The sequence below is a fragment of the Dromaius novaehollandiae genome, chromosome 8, assembly GCF_036370855.1.
Source record: "Dromaius novaehollandiae isolate bDroNov1 chromosome 8, bDroNov1.hap1, whole genome shotgun sequence".
Lineage (NCBI taxonomy): Eukaryota > Metazoa > Chordata > Aves > Casuariiformes > Dromaiidae > Dromaius > Dromaius novaehollandiae.
This window is the reverse complement of record NC_088105.1, coordinates 31,598,542-31,616,839: the sequence shown is the minus strand read 5'-3', so window position 1 is coordinate 31,616,839 and position 18,298 is coordinate 31,598,542. Positions and strand designations below refer to the sequence as shown.

Genomic DNA, 18,298 nt, shown 5'->3' with positions numbered 1-18,298 from the left:
CGCTCCCAGGAGGAGTGGCAGGAAGGTCCTGCGCCTGCTGCAGGAAAACCTGCATAGAGGAAGCAGGGGGGAAGAAAAAAACAAAACAAAAAACCAGCAAGGGACAGGTCTGCCCCAGCGTGCAGCCTGAGAGGGGTTTGCACCCCATTTTCGTGTGCGTGGTCCCCTGCGTGGGAGGCCCATGGGGGCTGCGGGCCCCACGGGGAGCAGCCCAGAGGATGGATGGAGCCTGGGAGGTGGCCGGCGGGGGGGGGGGGGAGGGGCAGCACCCAGGCCCTGGCTCTGCCCGGGGGCCCGTGTATCCCTCTGGCACCCCAAGGGAGCAAGCCAGTATCCTACTTTAAGAGTGATGATGATGATGATGATGATGATGATGATGATGATGATGATGATGCTGCACTGGGATGGCAGTCAGACACTGCACCCACTGACACCAGCACCCCGCTTCCCAGGAGCTGCTCCTGGCGGTGGCTGCACGCAGGTGGGCAGCCGGCACGGGAGGCAGGACAGCGGCAATAAGGGCACTGGGGAGAAATTGGGAAGCTTTTTTGTGCCGCTCCTCAGGACGGATTCTTCCCCCGCTTTTTTTTTTTTTCCCCTCTTTTTTGGGTTGTTTTAATTTATTTCTTTTTAATAAAGGCTAATGAGGTAGAATTACAGGAAAGATGTAAGTCACTAATTGGCGAATCGTTTTCAGGGCTTTGCCAGACGGGTTGCTTCGCTATGAAAATATTACAGCCGGGAGCCGGTGTAGGAAATTTCCAAGCGGCCGTGCTGACTGGATGGAAAGAAAAACACCACCCAGCTCAGATGTCTTCTCGGAGAAAGGGCAGATCCCCGGGATTTTTCCATCCCCAGGAACGCCGCAGCGCTTCCTGCAAGGCCTCTGGGTTCGCCGCCGAGGAGGGCGATGGGACCCATCGTGGGGCGGCAGCCGCCCCCGCATGCCCCCCCAACCCCACCCCCCGGCAACGGGCACCTCCCCAGCCCCAAAGGTTTGGTGTTGGCTTCACCAGCCGGCACCAGCCCGAGGGCTGAAACGGGCAGGGGAGCGCCGTACCGGCCTGCTGTGGCCCCTTGCAAACCCTCTCGCCAGACCCCGCCGGGGTCATTGCTGGAAACCTCCCCAGGGGCATGTTTTGGGGACAGGGCGATGCCACAGAGCTGGGGCACCAGCCAAGAGCATGTCTATGTCCTTGTCCCACCGCGGAGCTGGGAGGATGCCAAACCTTGGGGAGCCCCGAGCAGATGTTTCCCTCTGGCCCAAAGCACCAGGAGGGAGAGAGCAGTGGTGCTGCTGCTCCGAAAGCATCTCACCATCCCAAAAGCATCTCACTTTCACCACCGTGCTCGAGTCCCAGCCCCGAGTGCAGGGCATCCCGTGCACTGCCAGCACCTGTTGCATGTGGTACCCGGAGGCATCGCGCTCCCCACCAGCTCCGCGGCCTCATGCACAGCACGAGAAAGCACGGGGCAATTTTTTTGCGGTTGCCGAGAGCCGTAAGCCGCAATCACTCACAGCAATACACAAGACATAGCATTTCCTTCTGAGAGCATCAGGTCCAAGCTCAGAGCTGGGGCCAGGAGCTTTCAAGTAAACCGGAGGATTAGGGGTTGGACAAGGACCCAGAATCCCCATTTCGCGGGAAATCTCGTCATCTTGCTATCTGGGCTTTGGCCAAATTGGAACAAAATGTTAAACTACAAAATTCAACTCTGGACAATATTTTCAAAGAGGGAAAAATATAATTGTTTTGGTTCAGCTGTAGCAGTCTCACACCCATGACACCCTTTTTTTTTTTTTTTTTTTTTTTTTTTTTTTTTTTTTTTCCCCCTATCTACACAATTATGACGGAGGATTTGCAGGACAGAAGAATCAGGACTTCACCCTTACCAAAATACTCTATTTTGGCTACTATTTTCTCCCTGAGTTTTAATCAAATCTGCATTTTCAGATGGCAAAACATAGTCCCTGGGAGAGCAAACCCAGCTTTGCCGGAGAAGCCAGGGGTTACGGCACAAGCGCCCAGTGCATCCTTTACAGCCGCCTTACAGCTCTGTGGTCCCTCTGGGGCAGCCAACACGGCAGAGCAGGGAGGAAGAGCTCACTGGGCACCAACCTCTGCCGGCTACCTGCCACCCCACCGCCAGAACTGTCCCTGACAGCGGTCGCGGCTCCGGGAAGGACCTCGCCAGTACGGACTGTTGGAAGCCTCGCAGCCGGACACCGATGGGCACAGATGCGCCTGGTGCAGCCACAGCCAACTCTCACCCCCGTTGCTTGCTTCAGCCTGGCAAAAAAGCCACGAAAGCGATGAGGGGTGATGCCCTTGTTGCCAAAAAATATACCGGTGGCACAGAACTGCTGATGCCAGCGCTGCCGTGACCAGCGAGCTGGTCTCTCCCAGGCTGAGCACCAGCTCACAGACTACGGGAGCAACGGAGAGGCTGGTGAGCAAGGGCTGCTCCTGCGGACCCCACCAGTCCCCCAGTGCCACAGACACACAGGCAGGAGTGTTTAAAAGGGAAAAATGCATCCTCTCACCCCGAGCAGCCCCGGTTGTGCCAGAACAGCACCAGCGTGGGCACCACGCACAAGGATGCCCCCCCCCCCCCCGGTCCGTCCTCCAGCTCACCGAGCCCCCAACCGCAGCCCCTCGTCCCGGGCACATGGCTCCCACCAGAGCCAGCAGAAAGCCCCGGGCAAGTCGGCAGCTCCCAGCGTTTCCCTGGCCAAGGCAGCCCGTGGCCCGGGCGCCTGGCGCCCAGCTGGCCCGGCCTCGCCTGCGTGATGCAACCCGAAAAACCCCAGGGGCCGCTTCCCAGAAGAGGAATGAAAGGCAGGAAGGAGAGCATTAACTGCGGTGTGTCGCAGGCCCCGGGGCCAGCAAAGGCACGCCGAGCGACCACGCGTCTTCCGCAGGCCCAGCGCCGCATGCCGGGCCACAGCCGGAGCCCGGGGAGCCGGGGAGGGCGCTGGGACCGGCCAGCACCGGACAGGCTGGGGCGCGACGCCGGCACTGTGTCCAGGAGAGAGCCCGCAAGAGGCTGTGGCCGGGGCAGGGCTTGCTAACTGCAATCCCGCTTCGAGCAGGAGCAGCAGCCCTTGAGCAGCGTCCCCACCTTTTCCCCTTCCTCCCATTTCAAACAGAAACGGGACGAATCCAGCGCGCCGGGAGCAGAGCCCGGCCGGCCCCGGGCAGGTGCTGTGCATGCTCCCACGCCTGGCTCTGCCAAAGGAAACACCAACATCCTCCCTGGAGAAAGCACTTTTCATCAGCGACACAGTTCCCGTTTCTGCACAGACTCATCCTGTTCGCCACAGTTTCCCCACTGCACCGCCGGGCTGAGCTAAAGCCCAGCCGAGATTTCTGGGCTGGGGCTCAGCCAGGGCCACCTTCTCTTCCCACCTTAGAGCCACTTAAACCAGTCGGTCTGGCCATGTCTTTAACTCCAAAGTCACTTGCATCAGCTCAGTTTAAATCAGCCCCGGGTTTAAGTGACTTAATGCAGCCTTTCTCCCCCTGCCCTCAGTGCAGGATGGGGGATGGAGGGTCTAGGGGGGATGTGAGACATCGGGATTTGGGAACTGAGGATGCAGGACCTGGGGATGTGGGACATGGAGATGTCAGATCTGGGGTTGCAGGACATGGGGATGTGGGACCTGGGGATGAAGGACTGGGGAATATGGCACCTGGGAATGTGGCACCTGGGAATGTGGGACCTGGGGATGTGGGACCTGGGGATATGGGACCCGGCGATGTGGGACCTGGGGACGAGGCACCTGGGGATGAGGGACCTGGGGACGAGGCACCTGGGGATGAGGGACCTGGGGATATGGCACTTGGGGATGTGGGAGCTGGGGATGCGGGATCTGGGGATGTGGGACCCAGACTCTCCTTGCTTTTGACAAGAGGTACTTTCACCAAAGCTGCTTTGCCCCCGGCACTGCAGAGAAGAGGCAGCCTGTACCCAGAAGCAGCTGTCTGAGGGAAATTCCAGTTGCATGGGCTGGTGCATCTTATGAAACAGCCCAGGAAAACAAAAATAGCTCTTCAAAAAAAAAGAAAAGAAAAGAAACGAAAAGAGTGTAACTTTGGCCTGAAGTTTGGGAAGACATGAGAAGACGAGAGGAATCAGGGCGGAAGAGGGGGCGAACAGGAATGTCAGGGCACTTGGCTGAACATCACTCGGGGAATAAATAGCTCCGGGCGTTTTATACCTGACCTCGGTGCCGCGCGGGTAGGACAGGGGAGCGGGGCAGCGGCGATGCGTCACGCCGCTCCCGAGCGGGGATCAAAGCACCGCCACCGAGCCAGAGCCGGGCAGGTCCCGCCAGGCCCAGCACCTGCAGTGCCCACCCGGGGGACCTGCCGGGACGGGGGGGCCGCGGGGCACCGGGGGATGCGCAGCCTCCCGCCCGGCTCCCGGTGGGAGCGAAGGCCGCGGAGAGCCGGCAGGCGCACGGACGGGAGGCCGAGGCCTGGGAACAAAGCGGCCTTTCACTGCAGCGACTTGGACAAATAAACCTGGAAATATTTCTGTCAAGGGCTTCCAAGCTGCACGTCGCTTTGATCCCGGGCACGGGGTGGCTTTGGGGTGGGTTTTTTCTTTTTTTTTTTTTTTCCTTTCCCTGCCTGGCTCTCGTTCTTTTTTCTTCCTTCCTCTCAGTTTTTTCCTCCCTTCTCCTGACGGCTGTGGCAGATGCAAGCAAGTGCTGTTAATGCACTGGAGACTGGGCCCCCTCCTGCACCTGCACACCCGCACGGCTCAGGGCAAACCCTCCCAGATAGCGACGGTGAGTGGCGCTGGGAGGGGACATGGAGAAAGAGCATCAGCCCGGCCAGCGCCGAGGGAATAACCCCCCCCCCCACCTCCCCCGGCCCCGCCGGCTGCCTCCCGGCGGATGTTGCCTTTGGAGGGGCCCTCGCGCCCCACTGCCCGCCGCTGCATCTGGAAGCGATCGGCAGCACGCAGGGCCGGCAGCCCGCTCCACCGGTGCTGGGGGCTGCCCGGGAGCACCTGCGAGGGGCAGCCCACTGCCCCCCCAGCACTGCAGAAACAGTGGGTTTTGGGGGTGTTTTTTGCTTTTTTTTCCCCCCGCTTGCACAGAAGGTGGTGGATGCTCCTTGCTCACTCGCGCAAGGCGCTGCAGATATTGCCAGGGCCGAGATGCGCAGGGGGACGGCAGTGGCCGGACCAGCCCCGTGCTCCCCTCCAGTCCTGTGCCTGAAATCCCCAGCGCCTCCCGCGGCACCCAGCGGTGCTGGTTCTCCCACGCGCTGGGACATGGCCTTATAACCCAAATCATAAAGACGGAGCCTAGGGACCGGCACCAGGGACTTCCGCACAGATAAACCCCCGTCGCAGAGCTAGCCCGCCCTCCGGGCGCCTGTCCCACAGGATCCTCGCTCACCCATCACCGCAGGGGATCCTCCACCACTGTCCTGCCCTGGTTGCTCCATCCCCAGCCCATTCCCCTCTGGCAGGGCCAGGGACTGACCCGGCATGGCCTCCCACCCCAAGGCGCCTGGATCCCTCCCCGCAAGTCTGCGCCTCGCTGCGGGGCCACAGGCAGGATGCCTCCCAACCCCGGCAGCGGGTTGCTCCCCACGTCCGGAGAGCCCCGGCAACAACCCTGCCCAGCGGGGAAGCCGGGGCACAGCACGCGCCCACGGCCCCTGCCCGCACGGAGCAGCATCCCAGCAGCAGCCCGGAGACCAGCTCCTGCAGAGCTGAGGCCTGACAAACTCAACAGCAGCTTTTAATCAGCGGCAGGGCCGGGCACCCGAGCACTGCTGCTGGCCACGAGTGGGGTTTCATACCCCCTCAGGAAGGAAATCGCATTTCTAACAGCAACATTTCAGAAATAATTAGTTGGGGGGGGCAGTGTCTGACCGTTTCCAGAGTCTGGGGTTAGAAATGCACTTGAAGAAAGAAAAAAGAAAGCCCTGGAATGACCAAGGGCCCTGGGGGCTCCTGTGTCAGCAGAGAGCAGCAGGAACCTGCCGCGCTGGGTGCTGCCCAAAGGCAGCGGTGAGGGCCAGCTCCCTCCCAGAGAGCCTCCAACCTAAAACACGACGCAAGAAAACACCCGGCTGCGGAGCTGCTGCTGCTCCGAGGCTTCCAGCTCGGCTCGAGGCGGGAACCGGGTGAGCGCTAATCCCAGAGAGAAGTTTTTCTTTCCATGACAGTAACCGCGGCACTGCGGCTTTTCGCTGGACCACGTCGCATCCGGCTGCGAGCTTGGGGAGGAGGGGAAAAAAAAACCCCCCTATATATATATATTTTTTTAAAGCAACGGAGGGCTCCATTGCCAAAGCAAGGGGCAAAGCCAGTGTGGGCAAACGCAGGGGCTGGGGGGCCGCCTGAAGCCACGGCCGAGCAGACCCCCCTGCCACCACGACATGCTGAACGGGCGCAGGGCCGGGAGGGCCCGACGGGACACCCGAGGGGGTAGGGAGCACCAGAGCCCTAGTTAATTACAGCTCCAAAATTAACAAGCTGGCTCCAGCGTCAATGGGGGCTTTTATAAGGCCGGGAGCGGGAGGGACGGGGAGGAGGGAGGCAAGGGGAGCCCGGCAAGACCGCGGCCCCGCTGCGCATTGCGGTATCCCCACTTGCCGGGCCAGGGCAGCGCGCCGGGGCGCAGGGTGCCACAGAGGGACCGCTGCCACCGCGGTCCCGTCCCGCCCGCCGCAGCCTGCGGAAGCCAGAGGGGCCGGCGGAGCCCCGTCACGTTTGCCCTGGCGGGCAGGGGCAGCCCCGCAGGGCCATCCCGGGAAGGGGAAACTGAGGCGCAGCGCCGCGGGCTCGGTGGGTGGACGTGACTGCAAGGCAGCCGCCCGGTGCTAATTAACGAACCGGTACATTTAGGTGCCCAATTATCCCCTGCGTTTTGCATATTTTGAGCCCCAGCGGATCAGCTGCACAGACCCAAACCCGGAGGGAACCCCGCCTCCCTGGAGGTACCAGGCTCAGCTACGAGCCGCGCTGGTCCCGGCCCCGTGCCCCGAACCGTGCCGAAGCCCCGCGACCCACGTCCCTCCCGCAGGCTGCAAACAGCATCAGGGTGAGGAGCGCCCTCCCTCCACATCCCATTTGGCCTCTTGGGCCTGAAAAAGCCAGTTCAGCCCATCGGTTTCTCCCTTTGCTGCATTCCAGGAGGACTCTGGAATTTGATCTATTTTATTTTCCCCCCCCCTCCACCTTTTCAGCGTGAATTACCGAGCAGGTTGCTGCTCCACATTTCCTCCCTCTCCTCCTGGCCACAGTGTGCTGCTGCTGGAGCAGGGGAATAAAGCAAAATCGCAGAGCAGCTCCTGACCCAGCAAGCAAAACACCCACCGCAAAGCAGAGGTTTGGGGCTGACGCAGGAGCAAAGGTGGCGTTCAGGCCTCGTCCGCATGGGGATTTTACCCGAGCGAAGCGTTCGCCCTCCCGGGAAACAGCCTCTCCCCCCGGACAGGGAGGCAACAGCCTCCGGCGCGCGGGTTGGAGAGACACGGACATGGTTGCACCTCGTCCCTTCCCCGGCACCTGCGGCCAGAGGGATGGAGGCGGCACAGCCCCCGCCCAGGGCTTTGAAGGCTCTGGGGTTCCTCTGTTTTACAGAGGAATTTCGGTTGCAAAATGCAATTAAAAAAAAAAAAAAAAATCCCCTGACGCCGGGAGCCGGTGCCCTGAACCAGCCAGCGCAGGGAAAGCCGCGGCCCGGGATGCGCGGCCGCCCGTCGGAGCCAGCCGGCCCCTTCGAGCAGCTTATTACAACCATCCAATAACCGGTTCAGCGACTGCACCTCGGGCTGCGAAGGGACTGACCCAGCCCACGGCCGCCGGGTGCTAATTAGCTTAACAGTCCTAATCCCTCGTTAGACGCCATGAAGCAAGCCCTGGGATACAAGGTCGGCCCTAATCAGTGTTTTAAACATGAAACCCGCCAGCAGCGCTCCGCAGCCCGGCCCCTCCGGCCCGAAATTTGCTCCCCGGGGCCAGACAGGAGGCTGCTTTCGCTCCCGGCTGCCCGGGAAGGAGCCACCAGGCACCAGCTGCCCTACAACCGCCTCCCCCCTCCCGGCCGTCCAGAGGAGACCCCTCTGCGGCCATCCCTCTCCCCGAACCCCATCCCAGCCCCTGCGGCACCTCCTGAGGCAGCAGATGAGCGTCCGGCCTCTCTCCTTCCGCGGCAGCAGCTCCTGCACGCGCCAACCCGCGGCCACGGCCCGCCCGGCCAGGGCAGACCCCAATCCCAGCCGCCCCGTGCTGAGCATCGCTTCTTCTTATTATTATTATTAATTTCATCTTCAAAATTCTGCCCTGATATACGTTTATTTCTGACCGAGGGAACACATAGAGGACAGTTGCAGCCTTCAAATTTAGCGCTAATTCCACTCTAGCTATTAACTCCTCACAGAAGAAACCTGGGTTGTCCCATGATGCGTCCAAGAAGCTCTCACCGCCGCACCGCCGCTTGCCTCGGCAGCAGCTTGCCCCGGCGCTGTGAGCGGGACCAGAGCGATGCTCCCGTCCCAGCCCCGGCACCGGCCCGCTCCATGGGAGGCAGCGCTTCGCCCCGTGTGATGCAGCGCAGACGCGGGGAACGTGAGCCCCTGTTTCGCGCGGGGCTGGAGAGACCGTGCAGGGCTGCAGCGTTACACGGCCCCGCCAGGCTTCAGGGACTTGTACAGAGCCCCAGTCCGTCGCAGGCGCTGAAGCAGAATGGAACAAAACAGGAATTGCAATATGCACATTTTGCAGGCGCAGGGAAGAGACGGCCGGCCTGTGCCTTGCTGTACAACATAAAGACCATTGAACATAGTGTGTCCAATGCTATGGAAGGGGAGATTTGCTTTTGCTGGGTGCTTTGCACCTCCCCTTCCTTCGAGACCCGATGTCCCTCTTCGTGTGGGCAGGAATATCACTTTTATAACGAATCAACATCAGCAGTGACAAACAGCAGGTTTGCAGGACGCTGCTAGCAGAGGCACTGCGAAACTCCCCCGTGCAGGGCCGTGCTGCAGCCCAGGTTTCTGACCAGCAGCTTCGCTGGCGCAAGGGGACACGGGAGAGTCTGAGTGTCCTCAAGAGCCGAGCGAAGGAAGCCGGCCAAGTCCAATCCCACCAGATACTAGTGTCTCCACAGCTTTTTGTTCCCAAAGACAGAAATAATCCTTGGGAGGCTTTTCACAAGACCAAATGCTAAGGCAAAGGGCTGCTCTCGAGAAGGTTGCGGTGGTGTATTGCCAAGACAGCCTAACCAACGGGTGCAAAAGGAGGCTACACGGCTCCTGCTGTCCCACACCATCATGCTGTACCCGTGCCGCTGGTAATTTATACGTAATTTATACGTCCAGCTATTGTACGTGGAGCCGTTGCAGCACTACGTGCACCAGAGTAGACACTAGGGTGAGGAAGAGGAGCGAGGCCGAGGCCTGAGGTCCTGCCAGAGCAGCCGCCACCATGCTGCAGAGGGACGAGCTGGATGCCAGCAGCCCACGGCCTCCTCCCCGCAGCGCACTCGTCCGACGGCTCTTCACGGGCAGAACAGGACCGAGCCCAGCCAAAGTCAGGATCCTTCATAGCGCTGACACTGGATCCTGAACGCCTACAGGGCTCTCGGTGGAGGAGGGCAAACTCTGGGCTTGAGTTTCAGAGGCGAAAGCTTTGGCTTACCCATGCATCTGGCCCATGGAGCAGAAAACCCCAGCTAATCCCACCGATTTACCCTGATACGCCTGATATACAGACACTTGGCCGCCCGTTTTCTGCACTGCCGAACAGCCTGTCGATTTTGCGGCCCTGAAGGCACAGCCGTGCTACAGCTTCTCCAGGGAGCAAAGTGAGGAGAAAATAAAAAAAAAAGGAAAAAAAAAAGAAATGAAGACAAGCTTGAATTTATGTAAAAAAATTTTTTTATTTTGGAGGAGGATTTGAACATCAACATGCAGGTACAACATGAATAAAAATTATTGCACTGCTATTATGTGGCAATTGTTCAAGTTTCTAAAAACACGTAAATTCCACACTTTTCTCTTTTCTAGCTAAGTGCTGAGTGACACAGCTTGACAGAGCCCAGCTTAGAAGGTGCTCTCAAGCCACCTGGATATGGTAATTGAACACAACGTAAACACACACTTCTGTCAAATCTTCTACTAGAAGTACAGAATTATCCTTCACATCCAGTAAGAGAAAACCAGAGAAAGACTTTATCCTCCCCTCTTCGGAAGAAAAAAACAAAACAAAACTCCAAATCACACCGTTATGCAAGTGTGGAAACCAAAACCACTGCTCACTCCTACCCACTCCCCCAGCAAGCGCTCTTTAGTATATTAGCAGCCAAAGGCCTCTGACATTCAGACCCAGGAGTGGCCATTACAATGCTAAAGTCTAATATTTACAATAAATATCATCCATTTCTCTTCGTTTGCAACAGTAAGAGACAAAGGGGAAAGTAACACTGGAAGGAGGCATGGTGCAGGAATGCACGGGCTGGATGCGGAAACGAGGAAGAGCGGCAAGGGCTGGAACCGAGTTCTGCACCGCAATTCCAGAAGCAACAAGAGGTGAGAAACGCATCCAAACCAACAGAACGAAACAGGGAAACGAATCGGGAAAGCAACACATGTGGATGGTTATGTGCGTATCTCACTCACCAAACAGCACACACGCACGCGCACTTCTACCTCCTACCTAACCTGCCTCGGTGTTATTTACGGAGGCCAAATTCCCAGCTCGCTGAATGCTGCATTCAGCTAACACGGGTCACGACGTCTTGCACTGGGAAAAGCTACACGGTGCCACCATGCACATAAACACACTCTCACTCTTCACATACAGGGTTTTCCACCATCTCATCACCCCCCAGGCTTGCAAGGTTATCAGGAGAGCCAGTTAAGCAATACTTAGCAGTAATAAATACTGGTGTATGATTCTGCTTTAGTATCACATTTTCACGGAAAAAAACCCAAACTTCTTACTGAAAAGTCTTGCTACGATGCACCATATAAACTTGCAAGAGCGTGCAACCGGGAAGATAGTGCACCTGGCATATGGCAGCACTTCCAGGACTGACAGGGGATATGAGGCTTTCCTAGGAATAGATGCTTTCCTGGTAACGCTGTTTGGCTTTGGCTTCCAGAAAGGCAGGTTCTTAAAATTGCACTGGTCACTGTACCGTAGCTACAAAGGAGGTGGCCAAATACATATCTCACCTCTTCTTTGGCCAATTTGGGCAAAAGCAGCGAAAGCTGTGACACACCAAGGTTTTGCATTCATCTTTAAAAAAAAAAAAGTTAACACTGAAATTCGCCTCTGGAACTGCTGGCTGCAGAGAGGGAGACAGCAGCTAACACAGCTGGTGCCTTCAGACGGTCACATCCCAATCTGCACATCCCGCAAGGACCCCAGCGGTCCTAGCACAGACGTAATCAAAACCCCTCTCCTGGGCTAGCGCTGCCAGAGCCCTTAGGTACCGTGCTGAAAACACGTTCAGAAGCACTAGAGTACACTGTGTATCGTGGAAAACGTGGTTTTGGTCCTCCCTCCCCTCATTTATAGTGCCCCAGAAGAGGACTTAATACGCATGTAAAATGCAGACGGCATTTTCATTTCCTCCTAAACTGGAAAATTCGTGCATCAGAGAGGAGGGATACAAGAAGCATCACTTGGCACCGCCACCCCCTCGTACCCTGCCTGTTTTCAGCAGCCCCAGCAACCCCCTGCTCCCACCATTAAGCTTGTTCAACTAACGAGCTGAGCTGAATGCTCAGAACCAGCTAGGTTAAAAAGCCCTTTCTTAAGAGCAGTGGTTTGTTTTTTCCCTTTAGCTTTTTTAAATCCAGATCCCCCCACAGATGCTCAGAGCACACACACAGAATAAGCTGCATCTCCACGCTGGAGAAGGAGATGGGGACACGCAAGGTCGAACCACGTCCTCGCGCAACCCTGGACTCGCTACTTATTTTATACAGAGACTTCCCTGGGCTACATCTTGCCAAGGCTAGGCACTCTCTAGAGATAAACTCAAGACTCCTCTTCAAAATTACCACAGAATCATGATGCTGAATCAATTTTTCATTATTCCCATGAATTTTATTTTATGCTGTACCGCCAAGCAGACCTTGTTTCTCAGCAATTTTTTAGTAGATCAACCCATCGGGGAGAAAACCAGCCAGATCAAGCATCAGATCCTGCCAAATCTGTTCCCTACTTGCTATTGCTCCAAAATCCGCACAGAATGATACTCATCAGTAAGAGTCCTTCGAAAGGCTGGAGACACCTAGGACCCTGACAGGGTGGTGGAAATACTGTGGTTTATAATTGCAAACCGAGTGCACACGCATAGCCTACGAATTCCAGCAGAAAGAGCAAAGAGACAGTCCAGCAGACCCTGCTCTCAATACTGTCACAGCAAGATTTATTTACAGGTTATCTGGGAGTTTTGAGGCTTTTGCTAGTGTATTAAAAACACCATACATGTTCACACAGACACACAGAGTAAACACTAGTTTAAATATGTTAAAGAAAAGCTCAAACCAAATCAAAACTTGGTCCAGAAATGAAATCCAAGCAGCCAAAAATCAGATACAGATTAGAAAAAAATGGTTATACAGAAAGGGACAGGGCAGGGTTACAGAGATTTTTTGTGATCTGCGGCTTGAGTTGAAATCAAGTCGAAAGAGATGGAGAAAATATATTCCTATATAAAAACCATATTTACATTTTGGGAAAGTGAATCAAAACTTCAAGTTTCAAAGAGGCTGAGACAACGGAAGAGGCAGCAGTATAACGGAACCAGACCAACAGATGCAGTTTTTAGCCTTGAGATACTGTTGCACAGTCAGTCTGCTGCTAACAGAGTAAGCCAGTGAGCAGGACACTAGATACTGAGGTGATCCACAGGAAGATATACTCAGACAAGACGGGAATAAAAGCTGAGCACAATCTGGGAAAAATGACGGGAGTGTTCATTGACAGGAACCTTTAATCGGATGAAGAAATGGCTTACAGTGCTATAGGTATCACCATTCGACACGTTTACTGGTGTATTACTATTGATCTAAACCTCAGCAAAGAGCACTGTTATCCAGAGCCAGTCACACTTAAAGCAAAGCAATGTCTAAACCTAAGAGCGAATAGTAATTTTTAAAGGAACCAAGTGACCTCAGCAGTGGAAATGACCTAGCTGTCAAAGCTGAAATCTTGAGATATCACATGGGTTTTGAAGTCTGCTTGCAGCTTGTCCACAGAACTCAAGGAGTCAGGACTCCTCATAGGATTTTTTTTTTTTTTTTTTAACAGGCAGACTTGGAAAACTCGGTTGAGTTTTCCAAGCCCTAGTTCAGAACTATTAAGGAACACCTTAAAATCCCTACTTACTTAGACTCACCAAGAGAAGGAAAAGTCTCCAAAGCTCATTCATCATCGAGGTAACTTTGCCCAAGCCATACTGAAGAACACATGACTATAAATTTCCCTACTTTAAAATCAACCTACATGGCACCCCTTTCCTGGGGGTCATTTATTCTGAGGCAGGGCAAGTTACAAACTGAAGCCAGAGAAGGGAAGATGAAATATCATTAAAATTTTAAAAATGCAGGGGAAAGAGTCACCTTGTGTCCCATAAAGGATAAGTAAAAACGATCAATCCCCACCAGAAAAACAGCTTACAGAGTGGAAGTTTTTCTCTGATAATTCCATTGAAAAAATATTTGTAATTGGTTTAAAGAGAAGATAGGAATATCCCTCTGTCTGATCCCTCCATCCTAGCCTAAGGATGTGGAGGCGAGGGACTCGAAGGTTTATGTAGGATGGTAAATGCCTACAGTGACAAAGAGGCCCTAGTACCATTGAAGAGGGTTTGTATTTCCAGAATAACTCAGGGACAAGAGAGTATTTTGTCCTCCTTGTCAAAGAAAACTGGCCTGTAAATTCAGAGCAAATACTTGAAATTTGTGAATTTCAATGACACTTGAAAGAGAAGGTTGAAAAGCAAAGATTTTAAAGTAAGCTGCCTTTTTTGGACTCCGAATTTTGGGGATCTCAAATCAACGAGGAGTTGGAGAGAAGAGCACAACAGGCCCTAAACCCAGGGCAAAATAAAAGGGCAGGAAGGGGAAAAAATCAGCAAACTGTTTCTTAAGCCCTGCTTTAAAGATACCCTGTTCTAGAGAGACCTCAAATGGCAAGCATTACTGTGTACAAAAATAGAATAGCAAGGATGAAAAAAACACAAAAACCAGTATGAAAAAAACCCTCCCAAAAATAGATGTACACAAGTTCTATTTTATATTAGTGTATATTACAAAATTCAAACATGCAGTCTCTATCTCGAATGGGGAATGCTCCAGTCTGTGTGTACCAGGGATGCTGCTATGTTTTCTTCACAGCACCATCATGTGACAGAGGAAAGTCTTGTACTTTTAACTGACTTCCAACCTCTTTGCTTTTTCCTTGCCTGAGAGTCCCGTCTTTGCAGGGCCTTGTGCTGCCATCTGGCAGAGGAGAGGCCCCCAAAACGGGCTGTCCCAGAGCGTGCGAGAGCTCCTTCGACGGAGCACTTTTGCAGCTACTTCCCAAAGCTTCAGATGACTTAGAACTGCAAAAAGTTGGCTCCTTTTTTGCCCCCACGGGACACGTCGCCTCCCACGGCTTCGCTGCATGCAGTGACTCCGTGTAGGATCCGCTCCTTGTGGTCAGGCTGCCGGTGCTAGGAGGTTTGGCTCTCTCTTGACATGGTCCTGCTTGCAAAGTTTCCTGCTTTTTTTGTTTTGAATCCCTCTCCTCTTTACAGGAGGCACCCAAACGGGGTAAATCCTTCCTCTTTTCCGGCTCGCCAGAACCAGCCATACTGAGCTTCAGAGGTCCCAAGACGCTCTGCGCCAGCGGTACTAGCTGGGACACGGAGAGCGCTCTTTCAATAGCGCTGGGGACAAGAAACGAGGACGCAGTACCCGGGGCACTGCCCTGGCTCATTTTGGTAGCAGCTGAAACACTCTCTGTCTGGGACAAGCTGGGCTGTTTTTCGGTACTAGGACTTTTGGGGGATGTTTCACTCCTGCTTCCAGGAGACAGAAAGGGGCTGCTGTGCTCTACAGGCTGCAGTGTCTCTTTGCGACCCTCGGCACTGCCATCCCTGCGGCTCATTGAGAGCGTAACGCTCACGCTTGCCATGCAACATGGAGAAAGAGCTAGCAGAGGTTTAGAGTCGTGTTTTTTCTGACTGATTTCTGTTAGCAGAGAGTCTTTCAAGTCAAGCTTACCGCACGAGGCCCCTGAAGAGTCACCTTGTTCAAGTTTAAGAGGTTTCATGGATGGGCACTGTATATGTTCTGTGTGATCTATTGTTTTTGGAGTACTAGTAGTTTTCCCTAAGTCTTTGATTGCTTCATAAGACTTGTCTTCTTTACTAAAATACTCAAAAGTTTTGTTTTCTGGCAATTTATGTTCCTTTGCAGTTGTTTCTGATCTTAGGAATGGCTTTTCTGAGTTAGCTAATTTTTCTGGAGCAGTTCTTGGGAGGGCCTCTGATGGGGAAGGGTGCACGCTAGCTTGCAGCAGCTCTGAAACAGCCTTGGCTTGCTGATTATTTACCTTCTGCAAATCTTCCGTACCTTTTGGCTCTTCGGGTAGAAAGGCATCATCTTCAATACTATCCTTGCTTTCCAATTTAGAGGAAAACTTATCCTCGTTAAAAGAATCGGAGCCTTGGTCTCCATTGTCAGGTGGCTTGTCCAGTCTTCTTCCATCCTGACTATCCTCTGAACCATCATCCGTTTCATCTTCTGAGGAATCTACTTCTCTTATGGCCTCCTGCTTTTGCAGAGACTCTCTCCTCTCCACCCTGTCTTGTCGAATAGCACCCAGCTTCCTGGAGCCTGGCTTCTGCAACATCCCCTTTTCCGCTAGTCCAAGCTTTCCACCTGTTGTTTCATTCGCAGATTCTTGTAAGCTCTGGAGACTAGGATCCCTCTGTAGCATTTCCTTCTTAAATTCAGAATGAGAAATATCCAAGCTATGCTTTCGCGAAGAAGCCAGCTTCTTCTCAGACGACGACAGTGAGGCAGCCAGTTTCTCCGCCGACTGGACTCTCTTCAGCAAAGGAGACCTAGGGGGCTCAGCACTTTTGGGCCGAGAAATTTGTCTTACTAGTGGCGGAGAGGAGTGTAGTTTTACTGGAAATGACTGAATAATACTGGAGCTGCCAACCGAATGCCCTGGTAAAGGAGAAGGGGAGCGCTGCGGGGATGTGGACTGGGGCGTTGGTGACGGAGTGTGAGCTAGTGGTGACAGAGGGATATTTCCTGCAGATTTACGCCTTGGAGATCTATACTGCCTTTGAAGCTTTGGTGCCAGTCCATGCAGAGAACTGGGTCGGATGTGTCCAGAACTGGCTGGAGAATTGGGGACACTGGAACTGGGAGAGCTGCTCTGGGAAGAATTGCCACCAACTAAAAGAGAAAAAAAAAAAGACCAAAAGGATTATTACATATTTGACTATTAAAACAAGTTATTCAAAAGACGACAGGCAAAGGCAACACAAAATACCATGCTATTATGAACCACTGCAGTAATATTACAAGGTAATATTCTACGGCTTCCATTGAAAACTCACATCATTGTCACAATACCAGAACACAGGAAGAAACATTCTGCTACCAGAACATTTTCTCTGCAAAAACTCCAAGCAGATAAACCACGTGTTTCCATGCTATTCTCAGGATGCAAATCCCTTTATTCTGTCAGCTAATCTAATTTTCAAATATGACCTTTCCATAGTGTTTTGATTCCTTTTTTCAGAACTAATACAGAGAATGTGTCAAACTGCTATAAAAACATTGCAACTTACAACACATTTGCATCAAAGCAAAAGGATAACATAGCTAAGCACTTGCATTCTTAAAAGGATGTATGGATTTTCATTTTTTTTCATGAATAAATGAATGAGAATACATCCATCCTTAAGGTAACCTGGTAGCAGTTGTCATTTTACTTCAAAACCAGATCTACTACCTACTGCTGTGTATTTTACTTTAAAAATGAATCAATAAGTAAACACTAAAATCTCTCCAAATCTTGTGCTCCCTCCCCCACCTTTCTTTTTTTATATATATATATCTTTTTACCTGAGTGTACAGACTCGGGTGTGGATCTGTAACTCTGCGTAGGTGATCGAGGAGACAGGTTGTGAGTTGGAGAACCAGGTACACTTTCTCCAGAAGAGAGCGAGCGGTTTAGAGAAGACAAACTACGGCTGGTGTGAAGCAGTGACGCTTGTTTAGTGATCTTCCTGAACAAAGAACTCTTCTTCTTACTGTGGAAAAGCATTAAAAAGTTGTTTACAAGCCCAAATGACTTATTTATATTTATCGGCACATTTCAGGCAATTTAATAGCACAGTTAAAGAACAAAAGAAAACAAAAGGAAAAAAAGAAAAATCAAAGAATGCACCTGCTGCAGGCATCATCTGCAAATTGCCTTGACAAAAATCTCTGTTTCATTACCTTGATCAGCACCTAATTTTCCCAGAGAAACATCAACACTAACCTTTCCTGACCATCTTTAGTTTTGCTTTTCTTGTTCCTACGAGCCATCTTGGATTTGTAGCTGGCCTTTCGAGCTGGCCCAACTTTGATCGACGTGTTCTCAAATGGCGTGGTCGAGATGGACACTTTATTTCCACTCTGTCAGAAACAATGAGCAGACATTGTTTAAAACATGGCTTTTCGAAGCAGATCTGCAGGCTAAGCAGGTAGATAGCTAGTTTATTACTGACTGCCATTTTATAATCCTATGTCAAACTCCATTTCCCTCTTTGCATTTCCACCTATCATTTATTAAGGAAGAGCTGAGAGAGAGCCCTCTTTAGTCAGGCTTTCACAAATGATTAAATTAGATCCCAGCTGGTGGGTAAAGCTTCCCAGAGCAGAGGGAACATGGCATCTGACCTCTCCCATTGACATCCCAACTGCTTCAGTTTAATACTCACATAGCATCAAAATGCAGTGATGCTAGACGCTGAATAAATACTATTAAATGATACCATCAGGCATCTTCTGTTTGGAAACTTGAACAAAGTGATATTCTGTCACCAATCCCACTCGCTATTTCCAGTGCTCTGACTGACGGCAGATGTGAGCGTATCAGGCATCTGTCAAGACGAATCTGCGCCACAGAGCATGGCTTGTCTCACTCAACCCAGGAAAAAAAAATTGCTCCTGTATTTGCAATCCCAAAGACTTCTTGGAACTGTCTAAAACTTCAGGTTTTATTTACATAAATGAATTCAGCTCAGAGAAGG

At 52.9% G+C, this 18,298-nt stretch overlaps 1 protein-coding gene across 10 annotated transcripts in view; it reads right to left on the bottom strand.

Moving 5' to 3' along the window:
* Positions 1 to 9,893: 9,893 nt before the first annotated feature.
* MAST2 (microtubule associated serine/threonine kinase 2) overlaps positions 9,894 to 18,298 on the bottom strand; it is a 205,478-nt gene continuing 197,073 nt past the window's right edge. For all 10 annotated transcript variants that reach the window (XM_064516146.1, XM_064516152.1, XM_064516147.1 and 7 more), the window contains 3 exons: positions 17,545 to 17,681; positions 17,124 to 17,311; positions 9,894 to 16,448 (listed from right to left, as the gene is read on the bottom strand). In XM_064516146.1, the coding sequence (XP_064372216.1) occupies positions 14,371 to 16,448; positions 17,124 to 17,311; positions 17,545 to 17,681 (2,403 nt within the window). In that variant the 3' untranslated portion in view covers positions 9,894 to 14,370. The remainder of the gene's footprint in view (positions 16,449 to 17,123; positions 17,312 to 17,544; positions 17,682 to 18,298) is intronic.